The sequence below is a fragment of the Oncorhynchus kisutch genome, linkage group LG1 (genome assembly GCF_002021735.2).
Source record: "Oncorhynchus kisutch isolate 150728-3 linkage group LG1, Okis_V2, whole genome shotgun sequence".
Taxonomy (NCBI): Eukaryota; Metazoa; Chordata; class Actinopteri; order Salmoniformes; family Salmonidae; genus Oncorhynchus; species Oncorhynchus kisutch.
In genome coordinates, this window is record NC_034174.2 from 20,491,500 (window position 1) to 20,518,869 (window position 27,370).

Sequence of the window (27,370 nt, forward strand, 5' to 3'; positions counted from 1 at the left end):
GCTCTGTACATTGTTGACTGGCTATATACATTATTGACTCGCTCTATACATTGTTTGCTGGCTCTGTACATTGTTGACTGGGTCTATAGATTGTTGACTGGCTCCATAGATGTTTGACTGGCTCTATACATTGTTGACTGGCTTTATATGTTTTTGACTGGCTCTATAGATTCATGACTGGGTCTGTACATTGTTGACTGCCTCTATATATTGTTTCCTGACTGGATATGTTGTTGTCTGGCTCTACAGATTGTTGAATGGCTCTATACATTGTTGACTGGCGCTATACATTGTTTGCTGGCTCTATACATTGTTGACGGGCTCTATTGATTGTTGACTGGCTCTATACATTGTTGACTGGCTCTATACATTGTTTGCTGGCTCTATACATTGTTGACTGGCTCTATTGATTGTTGACTTGCTCTATACATTGTTGACTGGCTCTATACATTGTTTGCTGGCTTAATATATTGTTGAATGGATCTATAGATTGTTGACTGACTCTATACATTGTGGACTGGCTCTATACATTGTTGACTGGCTCTATACATTGTTTGCTGGCTTAATATATTGTTGAATGGATCTATACATTGTTCACTGGGTCTATACATTGTTAACTGGCTCTATACATTGTTTACTGGCTCTGTAGATTGTTGACCCTCTCTGTAGAGTGTTGCCTGTATCCTTTGATTGTTGACAGGCTCTATACATTGTTGACTGGCTCTATACATTGTTCACTGGCTCTATACATTGTTAACTGGCTCTATACATTGTTTACTGGCTCTGTAGATTGTTGACCCTCTCTGTAGAGTGTTGCCTGTATCCTTTGATTGTTGACTGGCTCTGTAGATTGTTGACTGGTTCTATACATTATTGACTGGCTCTATACATTGTTGACTGGCTCTATACATTGTTTACTGGCTCTGTAGATTGTTGACACTCTCTGTAGATTGTTTACTGGATCCTTAGATTGTTGACTGGCTCTATACATTGTTGACTGACTCTGTAGATTGTTGACCCTCTCTGTAGATTGTTGACTGGATCCATTGATTGTTGACTGGCTGGATATGTTGTTGACAGGCTCTATAGATTTTTGACTGGGTCTGTACACTGTTCACTGGCTTAATATATTGTTGAATGGATCTATAGATTGTTGACTGACTCTATACATTGTGGACTGGCTCTATACATTGTTGACTGGCTCTATACATTGTTTGCTGGCTCTGTACATTGTTGACTGGCTCTGTACATTGTTGACTGGCTCTATACATTGTTTACCGGTTCTGTAGATTGTTGACCCTCACTGTAGATTGTTGACTGGCTCTATAGATTGTTGACTGGCTCTACACATTGTTGACTGGCTCTATACATTGTTTGCTGGCTCTATACATTGTTGACTGGCTCTATTGATTGTTGACTGGCTCTATACATTGTTGACTGGCTCTATACATTGTTTGCTGGCTCTATACATTGTTGACTGGCTCTATTGATTGTTGACTTGCTCTATACATTGTTGACTGGCTCTATATATTGTTTGCTGTCTCTATACATTGTTTACTGGCTCTATTGATTATTGACCCTCTCTGTAGATTGTTGACTGGAATCTTTGATTGTTGACTGGCTCTATAGATTGTTGACTGGCTCTGTACATTGTTGACTGGCTCTATACATTGTTTGCTGGCTCTATACATTGTTGACTGGCTCTATACATTGTTGACTGGCTCTATACATTGTTGACTGGCTCTATACATTGTTGACTGGGTCTATACATTGTTGCTGGCTCTATACATTGTTGACTGGCTCTATAGATTGTTGACTGGCTCTATACATTGTTTACTGGCTCTGTACATTGTTGACTGGCTATATACATTATTGACTCGCTCTATACATTGTTTGCTGGCTCTGTACATTGTTGACTGGGTCTATAGATTGTTGACTGGCTCCATAGATGTTTGACTGGCTCTATACATTGTTGACTGGCTTTATATGTTTTTGACTGGCTCTATAGATTCATGACTGGGTCTGTACATTGTTGACTGCCTCTATATATTGTTTCCTGACTGGATATGTTGTTGTCTGGCTCTACAGATTGTTGAATGGCTCTATACATTGTTGACTGGCGCTATACATTGTTTGCTGGCTCTATACATTGTTGACGGGCTCTATTGATTGTTGACTGGCTCTATACATTACATTGTTGACTGGCTCTATACATTGTTTGCTGGCTCTATACATTGTTGACTGGCTCTATACATTGTTTGCTGGCTTAATATATTGTTGAATGGATCTATAGATTGTTGACTGACTCTATACATTGTGGACTGGCTTCTATACATTGTTGACTGGCTCTATACATTGTTTGCTGGCTCTGTACATTGTTGACTGGCTCTGTACATTGTTGACTGGCTCTGTACATTGTTGACTGGCTATATACATTATTGACTCGCTCTATACATTGTTTGCTGGCTCTGTACATTGTTGACTGGGTCTATAGATTGTTGACTGGCTCCATAGATGTTTGACTGGCTCTATACATTGTTGACTGGCTTTATATGTTTTTGACTGGCTCTATAGATTCATGACTGGGTCTGTACATTGTTGACTGCCTCTATATATTGTTTCCTGACTGGATATGTTGTTGTCTGGCTCTACAGATTGTTGAATGGCTCTATACATTGTTGACTGGCGCTATACATTGTTAGTGTATACATTGTATACACTATACATGTATAGAGCCAGTCAAACATCTATGGAGCCAGTCAACAATCTATAGACCCAGTCAACAATGTACAGAGCCAGCAAACAATGTATGTATAGAGCGAGTCAATAATGTATATAGCCAGTCAACAATGTACAGAGCCAGTCAACAATGTACAGAGCCAGTCAACAATGTACAGAGCCAGCAAACAATGTATAGAGCCAGTCAACAATGTATAGAGCCAGTCCACAATGTATAGAGTCAGTCAACAATCTATAGATCCATTCAACAATATATTAAGCCAGCAAACAATGTATAGAGCCAGTAAACAATCAATAGAGCCAGTCAACAATGTATAGAGCCAGCAAACAATGTATAGAGCCAGTCAACAATGTTGACGGGCTCTATTGATTGTTGACTGGCTCTATACATTGTTGACTGGCTCTATACATTGTTTGCTGGCTCTATACATTGTTGACTGGCTCTATTGATTGTTGACTTGCTCTATACATTGTTGACTGGCTCTATACATTGTTTGCTGGCTTAATATATTGTTGAATGGATCTATAGATTGTTGACTGACTCTATACATTGTGGACTGGCTCTATACATTGTTGACTGGCTCTATACATTGTTTGCTGGCTTAATATATTGTTGAATGGATCTATACATTGTTCACTGGGTCTATACATTGTTAACTGGCTCTATACATTGTTTACTGGCTCTGTAGATTGTTGACCCTCTCTGTAGAGTGTTGCCTGTATCCTTTGATTGTTGACAGGCTCTATACATTGTTGACTGGCTCTATACATTGTTCACTGGCTCTATACATTGTTAACTGGCTCTATACATTGTTTACTGGCTCTGTAGATTGTTGACCCTCTCTGTAGAGTGTTGCCTGTATCCTTTGATTGTTGACTGGCTCTGTAGATTGTTGACTGGTTCTATACATTATTGACTGGCTCTATACATTGTTGACTGGCTCTATACATTGTTTACTGGCTCTGTAGATTGTTGACACTCTCTGTAGATTGTTGACTGGATCCTTAGATTGTTGACTGGCTCTATACATTGTTGACTGACTCTGTAGATTGTTGACCCTCTCTGTAGATTGTTGACTGGATCCATTGATTGTTGACTGGCTGGATATGTTGTTGACAGGCTCTATAGATTTTTGACTGGGTCTGTACACTGTTCACTGGCTTAATATATTGTTGAATGGATCTATAGATTGTTGACTGACTCTATACATTGTGGACTGGCTCTATACATTGTTGACTGGCTCTATACATTGTTTGCTGGCTCTGTACATTGTTGACTGGCTCTGTACATTGTTGACTGGCTCTATACATTGTTTACCGGTTCTGTAGATTGTTGACCCTCACTGTAGATTGTTGACTGGCTCTATAGATTGTTGACTGGCTCTACACATTGTTGACTGGCTCTATACATTGTTTGCTGGCTCTATACATTGTTGACTGGCTCTATTGATTGTTGACTGGCTCTATACATTGTTGACTGGCTCTATACATTGTTTGCTGGCTCTATACATTGTTGACTGGCTCTATTGATTGTTGACTTGCTCTATACATTGTTGACTGGCTCTATATATTGTTTGCTGTCTCTATACATTGTTTACTGGCTCTATTGATTGTTGACCCTCTCTGTAGATTGTTGACTGGAATCTTTGATTGTTGACTGGCTCTATAGATTGTTGACTGGCTCTGTACATTGTTGACTGGCTCTATACATTGTTTGCTGGCTCTATACATTGTTGACTGGCTCTATACATTGTTGACTGGCTCTATACATTGTTGACTGGCTCTATACATTGTTGACTGGGTCTATACATTGTTGCTGGCTCTATACATTGTTGACTGGCTCTATTGATTGTTGACTTGCTCTATACATTGTTGACTGGCTCTATATATTGTTTGCTGTCTCTATACATTGTTTACTGGCTCTATTGATTGTTGACCCTCTCTGTAGATTGTTGACTGGAATCTTTGATTGTTGACTGGCTCTATAGATTGTTGACTGGCTCTGTACATTGTTGACTGGCTCTATACATTGTTTGCTGGCTCTATACATTGTTGACTGGCTCTATACATTGTTGACTGGCTCTATACATTGTTGACTGGCTCTATACATTGTTGACTGGGTCTATACATTGTTGCTGGCTCTATACATTGTTGACTGGCTCTATAGATTGTTGACTGGCTCTATACATTGTTTACTGGCTCTGTACATTGTTGACTGGCTATATACATTATTGACTCGCTCTATACATTGTTTGCTGGCTCTGTACATTGTTGACTGGGTCTATAGATTGTTGACTGGCTCCATAGATGTTTGACTGGCTCTATACATTGTTGACTGGCTTTTTATGTTTTTGACTGGCTCTATAGATTCATGACTGGGTCTGTACATTGTTGACTGCCTCTATATATTGTTTCCTGACTGGATATGTTGTTGTCTGGCTCTACAGATTGTTGAATGGCTCTATACATTGTTGACTGGCGCTATACATTGTTTGCTGGCTCTATACATTGTTGACGGGCTCTATTGATTGTTGACTGGCTCTATACATTACATTGTTGACTGGCTCTATACATTGTTTGCTGGCTCTATACATTGTTGACTGGCTCTATTGATTGTTGACTGGCTCTATACATTGTTTGCTGGCTTAATATATTGTTGAATGGATCTATAGATTGTTGACTGACTCTATACATTGTGGACTGGCTCTATACATTGTTGACTGGCTCTATACATTGTTTGCTGGCTCTGTACATTGTTGACTGGCTCTGTACATTGTTGACTGGCTCTGTACATTGTTGACTGGCTATATACATTATTGACTCGCTCTATACATTGTTTGCTGGCTCTGTACATTGTTGACTGGGTCTATAGATTGTTGACTGGCTCCATAGATGTTTGACTGGCTCTATACATTGTTGACTGGCTTTATATGTTTTTGACTGGCTCTATAGATTCATGACTGGGTCTGTACATTGTTGACTGCCTCTATATATTGTTTCCTGACTGGATATGTTGTTGTCTGGCTCTACAGATTGTTGAATGGCTCTATACATTGTTGACTGGCGCTATACATTGTTTGCTGGCTCTATACATTGTTGACGGGCTCTATTGATTGTTGACTGGCTCTATACATTGTTGACTGGCTCTATACATTGTTTGCTGGCTCTATACATTGTTGACTGGCTCTATTGATTGTTTACTGGCTCTATACATTGTTTGCTGGCTTAATATATTGTTGAATGGATCTATAGATTGTTGACTGACTCTATACATTGTGGACTGGCTCTATACATTGTTGACTGGCTCTATACATTGTTTGCTGGCTCTGTACATTGTTGACTGGCTCTGTACATTGTTGACTGGCTCTGTACATTGTTGACTGGCTATATACATTATTGACTCGCTCTATACATTGTTTGCTGGCTCTGTACATTGTTGACTGGGTCTATAGATTGTTGACTGGCTCCATAGATGTTTGACTGGCTCTATACATTGTTGACTGGCTTTATATGTTTTTGACTGGCTCTATAGATTCATGACTGGGTCTGTACATTGTTGACTGCCTCTATATATTGTTTCCTGACTGGATATGTTGTTGTCTGGCTCTACAGATTGTTGAATGGCTCTATACATTGTTGACTGGCGCTATACATTGTTTGCTGGCTCTATACATTGTTGACGGGCTCTATTGATTGTTGACTGGCTCTATACATTGTTGACTGGCTCTATACATTGTTTGCTGGCTCTATACATTGTTGACTGGCTCTATTGATTGTTGACTTGCTCTATACATTGTTGACTGGCTCTATACATTGTTTGCTGGCTTAATATATTGTTGAATGGATCTATAGATTGTTGACTGACTCTATACATTGTGGACTGGCTCTATACATTGTTGACTGGCTCTGTACATTGTTGACTGGCTCTATACATTGTTTACCGGTTCTGTAGATTGTTGACCCTCACTGTAGATTGTTGACTGGCTCTATAGATTGTTGACTGGCTCTACACATTGTTGACTGGCTCTATACATTGTTTGCTGGCTCTATACATTGTTGACTGGCTCTATTGATTGTTGACTGGCTCTATACATTGTTGACTGGCTCTATACATTGTTTGCTGGCTCTATACATTGTTGACTGGCTCTATTGATTGTTGACTTGCTCTATACATTGTTGACTGGCTCTATATATTGTTTGCTGTCTCTATACATTGTTTACTGGCTCTATTGATTGTTGACCCTCTCTGTAGATTGTTGACTGAAATCTTTGATTGTTGACTGGCTCTATAGATTGTTGACTGGCTCTGTACATTGTTGACTGGCTCTATACATTGTTTGCTGGCTCTATACATTGTTGACTGGCTCTATACATTGTTGACTGGCTCTATACATTGTTGACTGGCTCTATACATTGTTGACTGGGTCTATACATTGTTGCTGGCTCTATACATTGTTGACTGGCTCTATTGATTGTTGACTTGCTCTATACATTGTTGACTGGCTCTATATATTGTTTGCTGTCTCTATACATTGTTTACTGGCTCTATTGATTGTTGACCCTCTCTGTAGATTGTTGACTGGAATCTTTGATTGTTGACTGGCTCTATAGATTGTTGACTGGCTCTGTACATTGTTGACTGGCTCTATACATTGTTTGCTGGCTCTATACATTGTTGACTGGCTCTATACATTGTTGACTGGCTCTATACATTGTTGACTGGCTCTATACATTGTTGACTGGGTCTATACATTGTTGCTGGCTCTATACATTGTTGACTGGCTCTATAGATTGTTGACTGGCTCTATACATTGTTTACTGGCTCTGTACATTGTTGACTGGCTATATACATTATTGACTCGCTCTATACATTGTTTGCTGGCTCTGTACATTGTTGACTGGGTCTATAGATTGTTGACTGGCTCCATAGATGTTTGACTGGCTCTATACATTGTTGACTGGCTTTTTATGTTTTTGACTGGCTCTATAGATTCATGACTGGGTCTGTACATTGTTGACTGCCTCTATATATTGTTTCCTGACTGGATATGTTGTTGTCTGGCTCTACAGATTGTTGAATGGCTCTATACATTGTTGACTGGCGCTATACATTGTTTGCTGGCTCTATACATTGTTGACGGGCTCTATTGATTGTTGACTGGCTCTATACATTACATTGTTGACTGGCTCTATACATTGTTTGCTGGCTCTATACATTGTTGACTGGCTCTATTGATTGTTGACTGGCTCTATACATTGTTTGCTGGCTTAATATATTGTTGAATGGATCTATAGATTGTTGACTGACTCTATACATTGTGGACTGGCTCTATACATTGTTGACTGGCTCTATACATTGTTTGCTGGCTCTGTACATTGTTGACTGGCTCTGTACATTGTTGACTGGCTCTGTACATTGTTGACTGGCTATATACATTATTGACTCGCTCTATACATTGTTTGCTGGCTCTGTACATTGTTGACTGGGTCTATAGATTGTTGACTGGCTCCATAGATGTTTGACTGGCTCTATACATTGTTGACTGGCTTTATATGTTTTTGACTGGCTCTATAGATTCATGACTGGGTCTGTACATTGTTGACTGCCTCTATATATTGTTTCCTGACTGGATATGTTGTTGTCTGGCTCTACAGATTGTTGAATGGCTCTATACATTGTTGACTGGCGCTATACATTGTTTGCTGGCTCTATACATTGTTGACGGGCTCTATTGATTGTTGACTGGCTCTATACATTGTTGACTGGCTCTATACATTGTTTGCTGGCTCTATACATTGTTGACTGGCTCTATTGATTGTTTACTGGCTCTATACATTGTTTGCTGGCTTAATATATTGTTGAATGGATCTATAGATTGTTGACTGACTCTATACATTGTGGACTGGCTCTATACATTGTTGACTGGCTCTATACATTGTTTGCTGGCTCTGTACATTGTTGACTGGCTCTGTACATTGTTGACTGGCTCTGTACATTGTTGACTGGCTATATACATTATTGACTCGCTCTATACATTGTTTGCTGGCTCTGTACATTGTTGACTGGGTCTATAGATTGTTGACTGGCTCCATAGATGTTTGACTGGCTCTATACATTGTTGACTGGCTTTATATGTTTTTGACTGGCTCTATAGATTCATGACTGGGTCTGTACATTGTTGACTGCCTCTATATATTGTTTCCTGACTGGATATGTTGTTGTCTGGCTCTACAGATTGTTGAATGGCTCTATACATTGTTGACTGGCGCTATACATTGTTTGCTGGCTCTATACATTGTTGACGGGCTCTATTGATTGTTGACTGGCTCTATACATTGTTGACTGGCTCTATACATTGTTTGCTGGCTCTATACATTGTTGACTGGCTCTATTGATTGTTGACTTGCTCTATACATTGTTGACTGGCTCTATACATTGTTTGCTGGCTTAATATATTGTTGAATGGATCTATAGATTGTTGACTGACTCTATACATTGTGGACTGGCTCTATACATTGTTGACTGGCTCTATACATTGTTTGCTGGCTTAATATATTGTTGAATGGATCTATACATTGTTCACTGGGTCTATACATTGTTAACTGGCTCTATACATTGTTTACTGGCTCTGTAGATTGTTGACCCTCTCTGTAGAGTGTTGCCTGTATCCTTTGATTGTTGACAGGCTCTATACATTGTTGACTGGCTCTATACATTGTTCACTGGCTCTATACATTGTTAACTGGCTCTATACATTGTTTACTGGCTCTGTAGATTGTTGACCCTCTCTGTAGAGTGTTGCCTGTATCCTTTGATTGTTGACTGGCTCTGTAGATTGTTGACTGGTTCTATACATTATTGACTGGCTCTATACATTGTTGACTGGCTCTATACATTGTTTACTGGCTCTGTAGATTGTTGACACTCTCTGTAGATTGTTGACTGGATCCTTAGATTGTTGACTGGCTCTATACATTGTTGACTGACTCTGTAGATTGTTGACCCTCTCTGTAGATTGTTGACTGGATCCATTGATTGTTGACTGGCTGGATATGTTGTTGACAGGCTCTATAGATTTTTGACTGGGTCTGTACACTGTTCACTGGCTTAATATATTGTTGAATGGATCTATAGATTGTTGACTGACTCTATACATTGTGGACTGGCTCTATACATTGTTGACTGGCTCTATACATTGTTTGCTGGCTCTGTATATTGTTGACTGGCTCTGTACATTGTTGACTGGCTCTATACATTGTTTACCGGTTCTGTAGATTGTTGACCCTCACTGTAGATTGTTGACTGGCTCTATAGATTGTTGACTGGCTCTACACATTGTTGACTGGCTCTATACATTGTTTGCTGGCTCTATACATTGTTGACTGGCTCTATTGATTGTTGACTTGCTCTATACATTGTTGACTGGCTCTATATATTGTTTGCTGGCTCTATACATTGTTTACTGGCTCTATTGATTGTTGACCCTCTCTGTAGATTGTTGACTGGAATCTTTGATTGTTGACTGGCTCTATAGATTGTTGACTGGCTCTGTACATTGTTGACTGGCTCTATACATTGTTTGCTGGCTCTATACATTGTTGACTGGCTCTATACATTGTTGACTGGCTCTATACATTGTTGACTGGCTCTATACATTGTTGACTGGGTCTATACATTGTTGCTGGCTCTATACATTGTTGACTGGCTCTATAGATTGTTGACTGGCTCTATACATTGTTTACTGGCTCTGTACATTGTTGACTGGCTATATACATTATTGACTCGCTCTATACATTGTTTGCTGGCTCTGTACATTGTTGACTGGGTCTATAGATTGTTGACTGGCTCCATAGATGTTTGACTGGCTCTATACATTGTTGACTGGCTTTATATGTTTTTGACTGGCTCTATAGATTCATGACTGGGTCTGTACATTGTTGACTGCCTCTATATATTGTTTCCTGACTGGATATGTTGTTGTCTGGCTCTACAGATTGTTGAATGGCTCTATACATTGTTGACTGGCGCTATACATTGTTTGCTGGCTCTATACATTGTTGACGGGCTCTATTGATTGTTGACTGGCTCTATACATTACATTGTTGACTGGCTCTATACATTGTTTGCTGGCTCTATACATTGTTGACTGGCTCTATTGATTGTTGACTGGCTCTATACATTGTTTGCTGGCTTAATATATTGTTGAATGGATCTATAGATTGTTGACTGACTCTATACATTGTGGACTGGCTCTATACATTGTTGACTGGCTCTATACATTGTTGACTGGCTCTATACATTGTTTGCTGGCTCTATACATTGTTGACGGGCTCTATTGATTGTTGACTGGCTCTATACATTGTTGACTGGCTCTATACATTGTTTGCTGGCTTAATATATTGTTGAATGGATCTATAGATTGTTGACTGACTCTATACATTGTGGACTGGCTCTATACATTGTTGACTGGCTCTATACATTGTTTGCTGGCTCATTAAATTGTTGACTGGCTCTGTACATTGTTGACTGGCTCTATACATTGTTGACTGGCTCTATACATTGTTTGCTGGCTCTATACATTGTTGACTGGCTCTATTGATTGTTGACTTGCTCTATACATTGTTGACTGGCTCTATACATTGTTTGCTGGCTTAATATATTGTTGAATGGATCTATAGATTGTTGACTGGCTCTATAGATTGTTGACTGGCTCTATACATTGTTGACTGGCTCTATACATTGTTTGCTGGCTCTATACATTGTTGACTGGCTCTATTGATTGTTGACTTTCTCTATACATTGTTGACTGGCTCTATACATTGTTTGCTGGCTCTATACATTGTTGACTGGCTCTATTGATTGTTGACTTGCTCTATACATTGTTGACTGGCTCTATACATTGTTTGCTGGCTTAATATATTGTTGAATGGATCTATAGATTGTTGACTGGCTCTATAGATTGTGGACTGGCTCTATACATTGTTGACTGGCTCTATACATTGTTTGCTGGCTCTGTACATTGTTGACTGGCTCTGTACATTGTTGACTGGCTCTATACATTGTTGACTGGCTCTATACATTGTTTGCTGGCTCTATACATTGTTGACGGGCTCTATTGATTGTTGACTGGCACTATACATTACAATGTTGACTGGCTCTATACATTGTTTGCTGGCTCTATACATTGTTGACTGGCTCTATTGATTGTTGACTGGCTCTATACATTGTTTGCTGGCTTAATATATTGTTGAATGGATCTATAGATTGTTGACTGGCTCTATACATTGTTGACTGGCTCTATACATTGTTTGCTGGCTCTGTACATTGTTGACTGGCTCTGTACATTGTTGACTGGCTCTATACATTGTTGACTGGCTCTATACATTGTTTGCTGACTCTATACATTGTTGACGGGCTCTATTGATTGTTGACTGGCTCTATACATTGTTGACTGGCTCTATACATTGTTTGCTGGCTTAATATATTGTTGAATGGATCTATAGATTGTTGACTGACTCTATACATTGTGGACTGGCTCTATACATTGTTGACTGGCTCTATACATTGTTTGCTGGCTCTGTAAATTGTTGACTGGCTCTGTACATTGTTGACTGGCTCTATACATTGTTGACTGGCTCTATACATTGTTTGCTGGCTCTATACATTGTTGACTGGCTCTATTGATTGTTGACTTGCTCTATACATTGTTGACTGGCTCTATACATTGTTTGCTGGCTTAATATATTGTTGAATGGATCTATAGATTGTTGACTGGCTCTATAGATTGTTGACTGGCTCTATACATTGTTGACTGGCTCTATACATTGTTTGCTGGCTCTATACATTGTTGACTGGCTCTATTGATTGTTGACTTTCTCTATACATTGTTGACTGGCTCTATACATTGTTTGCTGGCTCTATACATTGTTGACTGGCTCTATACATTGTTTGCTGGCTCTATACATTGTTGACTGGCTCTATTGATTGTTGACTTGCTCTATACATTGTTGACTGGCTCTATACATTGTTTGCTGGCTTAATATATTGTTGAATGGATCTATAGATTGTTGACTGGCTCTATAGATTGTTGACTGGCTCTATACATTGTTGACTGGCTCTATACATTGTTTGCTGGCTCTATACATTGTTGACTGGCTCTATTGATTGTTGACTTTCTCTATACATTGTTGACTGGCTCTATACATTGTTTGCTGGCTCTATACATTGTTTACTGGCTCTGTAGATTGTTGACCCTCTCTGTAGATTGTTGACTGGATCCTTTGATTGTTGACTGGCTCTATAGATTGTTGACTGGCTCTATACATTGTTGACTGGCTCTATACATTGTTTGCTGGCTTTATACATTGTTGACTGGCTCTATTGATTGGCTCTATACATGATAGACTAGCTTATAAATTGTTGACTGGCTCTATACATTGTTGACTGGCTCTATACATTGTTGACTGGCTTTATATGTTTTTGACTGGCTCTATAAATTCATGACTGGGTCTGTACATTGTTGACTGCCTCTATATATTGTTTCCTGACTGGATATGTTGTTGTCTGGCTCTACAGATTGTTGAATGGCTCTATACATTGTTGACTGGCGCTATACATTGTTTGCTGGCTCTATACATTGTTGACGGGCTCTATTGATTGTTGACAGGCTCTATACATTGTTGACTGGCTCTATACATTGTTTGCTGGCTCTATACATTGTTGACTGGCTCTATTGATTGTTGACTTGCTCTATACATTGTTGACTGGCTCTATACATTGTTTGCTGGCTTAATATATTGTTGAATGGATCTATAGATTGTTGACTGACTCTATACATTGTGGACTGGCTCTATACATTGTTGACTGGCTCTATACATTGTTTGCTGGCTTAATATATTGTTGAATGGATCTATAGATTGTTGACTGGCTCTATAGATTGTTGACTGGCTCTATACATTGTTTGCTGGCTCTATACATTGTTGACTGGCTCTATTGATTGTTGACTTTCTCTATACATTGTTGACTGGCTCTATACATTGTTTGCTGGCTCTATACATTGTTTACTGGCTCTGTAGATTGTTGACCCTCTCTGTAGATTGTTGACTGGATCCTTTGATTGTTGACTGGCTCTATAGATTGTTGACTGGCTCTATACATTGTTGACTGGTTCTATACATTGTTTGCTGGCTCTGCACATTGTTGACTGGGTCTATAGATTTTTGACTGGATCTATATGTTGTTTCCTGACTGGATAGGTTGTTGTCTGGTTCTACAGATTGTTGAATGGCTCTAAACATTGTTTACTGGCTCTATAGATTGTTGACTGGCTCTATACTTTGTTGACTGGTTCAATACATTTTTGGCTGGCTCTATACATTGTTGACGGGCTCTATAGATTGTTGACCGGCTGTATACATTGTTGACCCTCTCTGTAGATTGCTGACTGGATCCATTTTATTGTTGACTGGCTGGATATGTTGTTGACTGGCTCTACAGTTTGTTGAATGGCTCTATACATTGTTGACTGGCTCTATAAATTGTTGGCTGGCTCAATACATTGTAGACTGGCTCTATAGATTGTTGACTGGCTCTATAGATTGTTGACCGGCTCCATAGATTGTTGACTGGCTCTATACATTGTTGACCTTCTACATAGATTGTTGACTGGCTCTATAGATTGTTGACTGGCTCTGTATATTGTTGACTGGCTCTATAGATTGTTGACTGGCTCTATAGATTGTTGACTGGATCCATAGATTGGTGACTGGCTCTATAGATTGTTGACTGGCTCGATAGATTGTTGACAGGCTCTATAGATTGTTGACTGGCTCCATAGATTGTTGACTGGCTCTATAGATTGTTGACTGGCTCCATAGATTGTTGACTGGCTCAATACATTGTTGACTGGCTCTATACATTGTTGACTGGCTTTATATTTTTTGACTGGCTCTATAGATTGTTGACTGGCTATACATTGTTGACTGGCTCTATACATTGTTGACTGGCTCTATAGATTGTTGACCGACTCTATAGATTTTTGACTGGGTCTGTACATTGTTGACAGGCTTAAAATATTGTTGAATGGCTCTATACATCGTTTGCTGGATATGTACATTGTTGACTGGCTCCATTGATTGTTGACTGGCTCTTTAACTTGTTGACTAGCTGTATAAATTGTTGACTAGCTCTACAGATTGTTGACTGGCTCTATACATTGTTGACTGGCTCTATACATTGTTGACTGGGTCTATACATTGTTGACTGGCTCTGTAGATTGTTGACTGGATCTATAGATTGTTGACTGGATCGATAGATTGTTGACTGGCTCTATACATTTTTGACTGGCTCTATACATTGTTGACTGGCTCTATAGACTGTTGACTGGCTCTATACATTTTTGACTGGCTCTATACATTGTTGACTGGCTCTATAGATTGTTGACTGGATCCTTTGATTGTTGACTGGCTCTATATATTGTTGAATGCCATTATACATTGTTTGTTGGCTTTATACATTGTTGACTGGCTCTATTGATTGTTTATTGGCTCTATACATGATAGACTAGCTTATAAATTGTTGACTGGCTCTATACATTATTGACTGGCTCTATACATTGTTTGCTGGCTCTGTACATTGTTGACTGGGTGTATAGATTGTTGACTAGCTCCATAGATGTTTGACTGGCTCTATACATTGTTGACTGGCTTTATATTTTTTTGACATGCTCTATAGATTCATGACTGGGTCTGTACATTGTTGACTGCCTCTATATATTGTTTCCTGACTGGATATGTTGTTGTCTGGCTCTACAGATTGTTGAATGGCTCTATACATTGTTGACTGGCGCTATAGACTGTTGACTGGCTCTATACATTGTTGGCTGGCTCTATACATTGTTGACTGGCTCTATATATTGTTGACCGACTCTATAGATTTTTGACTGGCTCTAAACATTGTTGACTGGCTTCATATTTCTGTCTCTATAGATGTTTTACTGGGTCTGTAAATTGTTGACTGGCTCAATACATTGTTTACTGGCTCTATTGATTGTTGATTGGCTCTATACATTGTTTGCTGGCTCTGTACATTGTTTACTGGGTCTATAGATTTTTGAGTGGATCCATTGATTGTTGACTGCCTCTATATATTGTTTCCTGACTGGATATGTTGTTGTCTGGCTCTACAGATTTTTGAATGGCTCTATACATTGTTGACTGGCTCTATACATTTTGGACTGGCTCTATAGATTGTTGACCGACTCTATAGATTTTTGACTCGCCCTAAACATTGTTGACTGGCTTCATATTTCTGGCTCTATAGATGTTTTACTGGGTCTGTAAATTGTTGACTGGCTCAATAAATTGTTGACTGGCTCTATAGATTGTTGACTGGCTCTATACATTGTTGACTGGCTTAATAGATTGTTGACTGGCTCTATAGATTGTTGACTGGCTCTATACATTGTTGACTGGCTGGAAATATTGTTGACTGGCTCTTTTGATTGTTTACTGGCTCTATACAATGTTCACTGGCTCTATGGGTTGTTGATTGGCTCCATAGATTGTTGACTGGCTCTATACATTGTTGACTGGCTCCATAGATGTTTGACTGGCTCTATACATTGTTGACTGGCTTTATATTTTTTGGACTGGCTCTATAGATTCATGACTGGGTCTGTACATCGTTGACTCGCTCTATACATTGTTGACTGGCTTAATAGATTGTTGACTGGCTCTATAATTTGTTGACTGGGTCTATAGATTGTTGACTGGCTGTATAGATTGTTGAATGACTCTATACAGTAGGTCGTTGTCTGGCTCTGTAGGTTGTTGACTGGCTCTCTAGGTTGTTGAATGTCTCTGTGCAGTAGGTCGTTGAGTGGCTCTATAGGTTGTTGAATGGCTCTATAGATTGTTGACAGACTATATATTGTTGAATGGCTCTATACATTGTTGAATGGCTCTATATGTTATTGGATGGCTCTATAGGTTGTTGAATGAATATATGCAAAGTTTTATGGCTGTGTGGATTGTTGACTGGCTTGGTGGATTGTTGAATGGCTTTGCATTTGCTTGGTAATTTATTCTCTTCTCTTATTCGGGAATACTGGTCTGACCCCTTTAGACGCAGCCGGAGGCAGGACGTCAAGTACGGGAATCCCATCCGGCAGTGCAGGGGCTTCAACTCCAATGGTAAGACCAGTATTTACTAGTTCTAGTGGGTGGATGGGTTAGAGATTTTCAGTGGCGGTGAATTAATCTCATTCATTTTGATAGGACTGACTTAATTTATGCCATCACGTGCCAGCATTTGTATAAAATTCCCCCCAATTTTGTGATATCCAATTGCTACCGAATTACGATCTTGTCTCAACTCTGCAACTCCCCAATGGGCTCGGTAGAGGTGACAGTCGAGTCATGCATCCGCGAAACATGGCCTGCCAAACCTCGCTTCTTAACACCTCCCCACTTAACCCGGAAGCCAGCTGCACCAATGTGTCGGAGGAAACACCGTTCAACTGACCACCTAAGTCAACCTGCAGGCGCCCGGGCCAGCCACAAGGTGTCGCTAGAGCGCTATGAGCAAAGAAAATCCCCCCCGGCCATACCCTCCCCTATCCTGGATTATGCTGGGCCAATTGTGCACCGCCCTATGGGACTCCCGGTCACGGCCGTTTGTGACACAGCCTGGGATCGAACCTCGGTCTGTAGAATGCCTCAAGCACTGTGATGCAGTGCCTTAGACTGCTGTGCATCTCGAGAGGCCCCACATGCCAGCATTTTCTTCAAATAGATATACATAAAACATTGCTCTTTTGGATTTTTGGTCTTTGTGGGACTTGATACTGAATCTATGGTTGCCATGGTGTCTTTCTATCTCAGCTAATAAGAACACCCTGGAGATGGTGCAGTATGGGGTGGAGGGCAGCAGCACCTTCCTGGAGTGCCAGGCCCGTTCACCTCATGCCGCCATCAAGTGGCACCTGCAAAGGGACAACAGTGACCGCCGTAAAGAGGTAAGCAGCCATCTATGACGGTCACAATATCACTCAAACTAGTATTCTTCCCAAAACACTGTTGAGATCTACAGGTAAACTTTCTGCACAATTTAACTTTATACTCAGACATATTAAGGGATACCATGAACTAAGTTAACTTGAACCATACATCACCTCTCTGACAGGGAGTTTATAGGTTTAGGAGTAAATCTCTCTAGGAGGACGTGATGTTCCTCTCTGTCGACAGTACTTCTCATTCTGTTACATAATGATGGTGAAGAGTCTTTGTCAGGCTGCTGTATGTTTCATCTGATAGCTGAAATCTATTGATGTATTACTGTTGTCAGTCTATTGATGTATTACTGTTGTCAGTCTATTTATGTATTACTGTTGTCAGTCTATTGATGTATTACTGTGATAAAGAGACAACATCCATCCAGACATGACAACCAGGTGTTTGGTCTTCAACCTGCCATGGTAAAGCCCAAACTTTCCCATTACCCAAAGGATGGGCCCATACATAAAACAACATAAGACCAGCTCATGGTTTCTCACCCTGACGCTTATGTTCAGGTTTAATGGTGTAACTTCTGTTTTATTGGCTTTTCTGTTGGATTCTGCCTCTCCCCATTGGCTTGGCTCAGTTGGCAGGGCTGTTGCTCAGCACATCTGATTCTGGGTAGAATAGCTGTCAGCGGCTAATAACACTCTTGAATATGTATCAGGGTAAACATCAAGACACGATGGATAACATCACTAGAGCACTTATTGAACTGCAGGTCAATGTGGATTGTGTTAGTCGAAGAATAGGTAGTCATAACACTGATATAGTGGTATAGTTGGTGGTTGGTGATGATGCTGTTCTGCCAACAAGAGCAGGAAATTAGCTGTCTGCTTGGCCTCTCCTCTGATGTTTCTACCCTGGCTTTACATCATGCCTTATATTTTCATAACTCTCATAAGTCATAACTCTCTCTCCCTCTCTCACACACTTTCTATCTCTCTCGCTCTCTCTCTCGTTCTCTCTCTCTCTCTATCGCTCTCTGTCTCTATCGCTCCCTCTCTTTCACTCAATTTAAGAGCTTTATTGGCATGGGAAACATGTTTACATTGCTAAAGCAAGTGAAATAGATAATAAACAAAAGTGAAATAAACAATAAAAAATTCACGGTAAACATTACAATTACAAAAGTTCCAAAAGAATAAAGACATACAGTGTTGTAATGAAGTGCAAATAGTTAAAGTACAAATAAAAATACATAAATATAAAATATATTTACAATGGTGTTTGTTCTTCACTGGTTGCCCTTTTCTTGTGGCAACAGGTCACATATCTTGCTGCTGTGATTGCACACTGTGGTATTTCACCCACAAGATATGGGAGTTGGATTTGTTTTTTAATTCTTTGTTGGTCTGTGTAATCAGGGAAATATGTGTCCCTAATATGGTCATACATTTGGCAGGTTAGGAAGTACAGCTTAGTTTCCACCTCATTTTGTGGGCAGTGTGCACATAGCCTGTCTTCTCTTGAGAGCCAGGTCTGCCTACGGCGGCCTTTCTCAATAGCAAGGCTATGCTCACTGAGTCTGTACATAGTCAAAGATTTCCTTAATTTTGGGTCAGTCACTAATGGTCAGGTATTCTGCCACTGTGTACTCTCTGTTTAGGGCCAAATAGAATTCTATTTTGCTCAGTTTTTTTGTAAATACTTTCTAATGTGTCAAGTAATTATATTTTTGTTTTCTCATTATTTGGTTTGGTCTAATTGTGTTGCTGTCCTGGGGCTCTGTGGGGCCTGTTTGTGTTTGTGAATAGAGCCCCAGGACCAGCTTTCTTAGGGGGCTCTTCTCCAGGTAAATTTCTCTGTAGGTCATGGCTTTGTTATGGAAGGTTTGGGAATCGCTTCCTTTAAGGTGGTTATAGAATTTAACATCTCTTTTCTGGATTTTGATTATTAGCGGGTATTAGCCTATTTCCGCTTTGCATGCATTATTTGGTGTTTTACGTTGTACACTGAGAATATTTTTGAAGAATTCTGCATGCAGTCTCAATTTGGTGTTTGTCCCATTTTCTGAATTCTTGGTTGGTAAGCGGACCCCAGACCTCACAACCATAAAGGGCAATGGGTTCCATAATTGATTCAAGTATTTTTTGCCAGATCCTATGTATGTGGAATTTTATGTTCCTTTTGATGGCATAGAAGGCCCTTCTTTGTGGAAGTTACCTGTGGCGCTGATGTTTAGGCCGCGGTATGTATCAGTTTTGTGTGTGCTCTAGGGCAACAGTGTCTAGATGGATTGTATTTGTGGTCCTGGCAAGTGTAACTTTTTTTGGAACACTATTATTTTTTGTCTTTCTGAGATTTACTGTCAGGGCCCAGGTCTGACTGAATCTGTGCAGAAGATGCTGTTGTAGGCCCTCCTTGGTTGGGGAGAGAAGCAAACAGTATACATTTGACTTCAGATTCTCTCTCTCCCTCTCTCAGATGCGCTCTGACGGGCGGGTACTGAAGACAGAGCAGGGTCTGCTGCTGCGTTCTCTCCAGCCCTCAGACTCCGGGATGTACCAGTGCACGGCCACAGAGAAGAACTTCAAACACACGCTGGTCAAGCTGCAGCTAGTGGTCCTGTCCAGCCGAGCCGTCAACAGCCTCCCGGTGGAGGGTGGGGGGCTGGGGCCGTCTCCGCCCAGTGCGGGTCAGTACAAGGACCTGCTGACCATCCTGAGCCAGCCAGAGATGGGCCTCATCAACCAGTACTGTGAGGACTACTGGCAGCTGGGAGACTCAATGATGGGAGCCATCAAGGGCAAAGACACGAAAGAACTCAAGGAGCAGAAGAAACCACGCAACCGCCGACATCACAGCGAGGGAGAGGAGGAGGTGGAGACATGAGGGGTCCCTTAACTCTCCCAAACCTTAATGGCACTCTTTGGAAACTGGGAAAGACTCAATTTAAGAGAGTGACTAGGTGAAAGAAATCAAAAAACACAAATAAAATATACAGAAGTGGTAAAAAACAAGAGGCATACAAACACACCCCACATCCCTTTGAACAATACAGTATATGATACACAGTATTTATTGTAGGTTGTATATAGAATCATTCTGTGGATTTATTTGTACTTATAGAAAAATGCTCTTTGTGTATAGGTACCTTTTGGGCAAATGTTATTGTTATTATTGTTATTAATTGTATTATTGTTGTTACTGTCATTACAAAATTCTTCGACATTGACACCTCTGTTTGGAATGTGTAAACTGGCATGTAAAGGCTGTTCATTGTGAACTGAAAGGTGTCATTGTAAACAGAGAAATTAACTGAGGGTTGGGGTAGATGGAGATATATCTATCTTGCTTGTTGTTTGCTTTGACAGAAATTCAATACTCAAATTAAGGGCTCGCCAGGAATTGTTTGAACATAGAGTAACCTCACCATCACTGCATAAGGACAAAGACTTCTCACTTTAAGTTTCAAGTTTATTAGTCTTATGTACGGGATACACATGGTATACACCATCCAACCAAATGCTTACTTGCAGGTTCCTTCTCGACAGTGCAACAACATTAAGAAAATATTAAAGATGAGAATACGAACATAAAGTAAATATCTCAGTAGAATAGAATAAACATTTTAGCATAAGTATAATACAGGAAGGCACAATTTATTGTCCAATGTTTACAAGTGTTTTAGTGAAGTAAGGATTCGGGGGCAAGTTCAATGGCAGAGGATGCACAAATTCCTCCACTCATTGGATAGCTATCCCTGTGAACCTGGTGTCTAAATGAGTATATTGAATACCCATGCTATTTTATTGGCTCCCTAAATAGGTTGATGGTTTTTATTTCTGGCTTCATTTGTTATTCCTCACTGTACAGTATATGCCTTTGTCTCAGGCAAACCACTTGTTCTAAATGCTGTGTTGCTATGTGTCCTACAGTATGCATGAAAACAGCTCTACATGGCCAGGATCAGGGTAGGTATCAATATATCAAATGTTTCCTAGGCAATTCATATTTGTGTGAGTGCGAAGGTTGACACTATGATTGTTATTGAATGGCCAGGTCAATCAAATAGATATTTTAACAAAAGGATGAAAAAAAGGATTCAAATCTTACCTTTGAGCCGCTCAATTGTGGTAAACTAAGTTGTGAAAATGGTCAAGTGAAAAAGAAACACCATAGATACATAGATCAAATAAACATTCTAAGGCTTTCTTTGGTTTATCTAAACATCCAATGGGATTGAGTGTGAGGGACAGTAAAGGAAGGGTCAAGGTTTTGGAACAAAGGGCATTATTCTCTTATCTTTAAAAGATTGACTTGAATCTTATGGAATGTATTAGATATTCAAAACATTGGCCAGGGCCAAACCTAGCACACTTTGGCAAAATACGTTTTATTTTGGTTGACAAAAACAAAAGCACAATTCAGCTTGAGATGGTGCGATGCCCAGATCCCTTTTACTAAGCAGCCATTTTGTTCTGACTAGGAGCCATCTATTTTCATTTATTGGTGAGTTTGGCTTTACATGTACAAAAATAAACATGCCCTTACAGAACAGAGCATTGAACAATGTTGTGACACTTACTAACCAAAATATTTGGGAAGCTGGCTTTTCATTGTGTGCATGAGTATGTATTTGTACTGTAATTATAAAACAAACAAAAAACTATGTTGTAGTTTTTCTGTTCTTCCAGTGTACAGTATGGTCAACTTCAGCCAAGGTCTGAGGGACAGCCTCAGTGCCACAGAGAAAAACTGAATGGATGAGAACTACTATGTGTAATGTACCTACAGATATTGACATGCTCGCCCTTCCACTCTTCACTATAGAATACTATTCATTCCCAGAATAAAACCAGACAGCCCCTGTTACTCTCCTCTAGTTGAAAACAGGGTGTTACAGCAACAAACAAAAAAAATGATTTTTAAGATGTGTCTTTACTTTTGGAGTGTTTTTGTTTTGTTTTGCTCGGTTAAGACTTTCTGAAAAAAGATTAAATGCACAGACAGAGCTGACGTTATTGTAATGACTTGTGTAAATTACTTTCTCTTCCCTTTCCATTGTTGTTGCTGACTAATAAATTAAAGCTCTATATTTATAAAGAATGGAATGGTCTACTTTTATTCTGATGTGTCCATATTATATTTTAAATATCACTCGGACCTTTTGGGATTAAATGTTCCAAGCTTCCTCAGAGAGAGTATGATGAGCTACTAGCCATTTGTGGCAGACAAGGGCGTCACTGGCAGCTTGACTGACAGTGATGCTCTATTATTATCTAAGACAGAACCCTCGGAGGAAATACATTTACATTGTAGTAATTTAGCAGAGGGTCTTATCCAAATTTTTGTACTGGTCCCCCACATCAATTGAACCTACAACCCTAGTGTTGCAAGTCCCATGCTCTGTCAACTGATCCACATGGGTGGGACTCAATAGATGAGGAGGGAGAAGAGGAGATGAACAGTGTAAGATGAATACTGAGGCTGTTCCCACTATCAGCTCGCTGTGTGCCTCTCTCGGATCAGCACACTTACTGCTCTATTCAATCAAACCCGTATTGCAGTATTTACGCAGTAGCCTGATTTCCAATGGTCAAATTAAATCAGGGTGGTCTTGGGTACTGTATAAAAACATGCAACTAGTACCAGGGTGTCCCCCATCACAGGTATGCTTTCCCTTTTCAGAATTAGAAGTGTGTGGGCACTGGATGAATATTGTAAATAAAGACACGGTGTAAACATTGCTATGGCGGGTTTGAATGAACTTCAGATTTAGGGCTCTATTCAATCTGTAGAGCTGGGGCCTCATTTATAAAACGGATTTACAATTTTTTTGATCTTATGTATGACTTACGCAGAAAACCACTTATAAGAAGTTATTTATAAAACCTTACTTGATGTGGACATGATCTTATCTCTACGCAAAGTCTAGACTTGACGTAAGCGATTTTTCTGCTGGTTATGTAGGGGTATTGCAGTTTGGGAAGCACATGTGTCCAAGCCTGTTGTAAACTTTGCATTAGCTTCATGAACAATTTGTTAGGAATTATTAATTAAAGGTGTGAGGAATTAATTGCAAGGTATGTTGAATTAAAAACAGGGTGCATGTTCTGTAAAAAGAGTGTCAAATTTTTTAAAAAGGTAACCATGTTCCTGCGTTATTGGAAGATATTGAAAACCGTGCTTTTAGAAAGGAGAGTTTTCAGAGACGTGAATGCCTTTTTTTGCTCATGATGATCGCTATCGTCTCCCAGGAAATGTTCTGTTAGATTTGTGCGCGGATTTAGCCCAAAGTCTGGAAAGGAAGACACGCTGCAACCATGCCATACCTGTATCTGTCCAAGTAGCCTACTTTCCACTCTGGGATTCCTCGCTACTTGGCATTCCAGAGGGAAATTAGTGACAGGTTGGATATATCTCAGCCGCATCCTGCCACAAGTGATTGAGGCGATTCTCCCATTATTGTCCACGAGATACATTTGTTTCCCATTTACAGCTGACGAACAGGCGCGGGTCAAATGCCGCTCATTTAATTTCCCAGGAGGATAGGCTCATCAGTTGACTGCACGTCTGTATGTAACAGTAGAGCTTCCGTCCCTCTCCTCGAACCAGAGAACCAGAGACCCTCTGCAACAACAGTCACCCACGAAGCATCGCTACCCACCGTGCCACAAAAGCTGCGGCACTCAAGGAGGACAACTACTTCAGGTCTCAGAGTGAGTGACGTCACCGATTGAAACGCTATTAGCGCGCACCACCGCTAACTAGCTAGCCATTTCACATCGGTTACAAGTAGGTGAGACCGAGTTTGTGTCTCTCACATGGGTCGGCAGACCATTCCATAAAAATTGAGCTCTATTGGAGAAAGCCCTGCCTCCAGCTGTTTGCTTAGAAATTCTAGGGATAATTAGGAGGCCTGTGTCTTATGACCTTAGCGTACGTGTAGGTATGTACGGCAGGACCAAATCAGAGATATACTGTAGGTAGGAGCAAGCCCATGTAATGCTTTGTAGGTTAGCAGTAAAACCTTGAAATCAGCGCTAGTCTTGACAGGAAGCCAGTGTAGGGAGGCTAGCACTGGAGTAATATGATCACATTTTTTGGTTCTAGTCAGGATTCTAGGAGCCGTATATAGCTGAAGTTTATTTAGTGCTTTATCCGGGTAGACGGAAAGTAGAGCATTGCAGTAGTCTAACCTAGAAGTGACAAAAGCATGGATTAATTTTTCTGCATCATTTTTGGACAGAAAGTTTCTGATTTTTGCAATGTTACGAAGATGGAAAAAAGCTGTCCTTGAAACAGTCTTGATATGTTCTTCAAAAGAGAGATCAGGGTCCAGAGTAACGCCGAGGTCCTTCACAGTTTTATTTGAGACGACTGTACAACCATTAAGATTAATTGTCAGATTCAACAGAAGCTCTCTTTGTTTCTTGGGACCTAGAACAGGCATATCTGTTTTGTCCGAGTTTAAAAGTAGAAATTTTGCAGCCATCCACTTCTTTATGTCTGACACACATGCCTAGCGAGGGCAATTTTGGGGCTTCACCATGTTTCATTGAAATGTACAGCTGTGTGTCATCCGCATAGCAGTGAAAGTTAACATGATGCATATCGTGATTTTATCCTGCCAATACAGCATATTACCAGCAAGCTGTATGTTGATAATGTCGCCGTTCAGCCATGACTCTGTGAAGCTTAAGATATTACAGTTTGTCCCGTTGGTAGTGTAATCTTCCTCGTAGGTCGTCAATTTTATTTTCCAATGATTGCATGTTAGCTAGAAGAACGGGAGGCAGGGGGGGTTTATTTGATTGCGTACGAATTCTCAGAAGTCTGCCCAACCTCCGTCCTCTTTTTCTCCGTCGTCTCTACACGCAAATGATGGGGATTTGGGCTTGTTCCCGGGAAAGCCGTATGTCGTTCACATCACATCGTGGTGAGCAATTGCTGTTCTGACGTCCAGAATGTATTTTTGGTCATAGCAGCATCACTATGTACAAAATAAGTTTAAAAAATAAGTTACAAGCAATGCAAAAAAACTAACATAAAATCACAATCGGTTAGGAGCAAGTAAAATGTCAGCCATCTTCTCCGGCAACATCTTTACGGTTAAGGTTAGTATTACTTACGGCTGTAAATACAATGTATTACCAGTGTAGGGTTAGAGCTAGGGTTGGTGTTACGGCTGGAGGTATAATGAATTTCCAGTCTAGGGTTAGGGTTTGCAAAGAGAGCCTCCCATCATTCCTGCAGTGCTGCCCCTTTTGGCTCTAACTCAGGCCAGGGACAATAAGAACATGACCTGCCTCAGTGTTAGGAAGTTGTGCCTGTCATCACTGTTTGAGGCCACTCCAGGCAACAGCTCAGATGGGTGGGGAAGACAATGAGACATCAGAGCAACATGGCATTGTCTGAACATCACTGGGCCCTATTGTCCATCCCCACCCAGCCCCATAGATGGAGCGCTGTTACCCAGCTTATCTGATGGCTGACAGCAGCTGACGGGGAACAGTGGAGCAAAGCTCGGAGACAGTGTGGGTGGTAGACTTCCCAACCCTGGATACAAGGACACCAACATCTAGTGGCCGGCTCTCATTTCCCTTCAATGGTGGCCTGAATTGGTGTTGTAATGTTGGACATGATGAAGCCAGTAAAACTACTGTATGGTACCCACCAATACAGTACCTCTACTGTACCTCTCTGACAGATTAGAGATGGGCAAAATACCAAGATATCAGTGGAAGGCTACGTTTACTCATGGCAATCAGTCATCCTCAATTTCTTGTGCCTTGGTGGGTTATCTTCTGTGTAATTTGGAACCGTTAGACAGAGAGCTGCAAGACACCACACATCTCAAAGAGAACTGTCGTGGGATGCTATCTCTAACATGCCATGACACACTGACATCATTCAAGTGACTTTCCATGAGAGGAATTCTTCAGACAATACAGTCCTTCCTTATCAGTTGGCCTGATCAAGGACTGTGATCATTATGAAGCAGACATGACTTTCAGTGGGTATCAACAATCTCCTCCGTCTCTCCCACAGCACACAACAGAGAGCCGAAGAACACAAATGGCTTTGTTGGACCAGGGAGATTGATTCTGAACTGGGAACAGTGAGAGGCAGCAGTTTGGAATCCAATGAAACTGGTTGATTGTTCTGACATGACCTTCAGAAGATTCTCAGTCAGTCACTGGTCCTAACCAGACAGTCACACCCACTCTGCTACTTAGATAGATCTGATAATCCACTGACATCGTGTGTCCTAACCTGGGGTGGCTGCCTGGTGGTGGTTTGAGCAGATCAACTGTTCTCATAGCAATTGCAATGTACTGCATGAAATACTGTATGTGGTTTTGGGTCAGAGTAAGGGTTATTTAGGGTTATTTACAATTTATTTTACAAACTATCCTACCTTCTTACTGCCTGACCAGGAAAAACTCTAGGCACTAGGCTCAGCAAAACCTACATTTGGGTGAGTGAGGACAAACCGTCTGGATGGATAGAACCATTGGGAGTAGGCCAGTGACCAATATTCAAAAAAGGGCTTCATTTTTAGAGATACTCCTACCCGGGGGAAGAACAAAAGACAAAACATATTTTACTTCAAAAATGGTTAGAT

General features: G+C 40.4%; 1 protein-coding gene across 4 annotated transcripts in view; it reads left to right on the forward strand.

Annotated features, from left to right (window-relative positions):
• Window positions 1-22,848, forward strand: part of LOC109897985 (semaphorin-3F) — a 144,532-nt gene extending 121,684 nt beyond the window's left edge. For 2 of the 4 annotated variants that reach the window (XM_020492695.2, XM_020492713.2), the window contains 3 exons: window positions 16,850-16,932; window positions 17,623-17,756; window positions 20,224-22,848. In XM_020492695.2, the coding sequence (XP_020348284.1) occupies window positions 16,850-16,932; window positions 17,623-17,756; window positions 20,224-20,631 (625 nt within the window). In that variant the 3' untranslated portion in view covers window positions 20,632-22,848. The remainder of the gene's footprint in view (window positions 1-16,849; window positions 16,933-17,622; window positions 17,757-20,223) is intronic. The other 2 variants (XM_020492705.2, XM_031795049.1) reach the window with 1 other exon arrangement.
• Window positions 22,849-27,370: the final 4,522 nt, after the last annotated feature.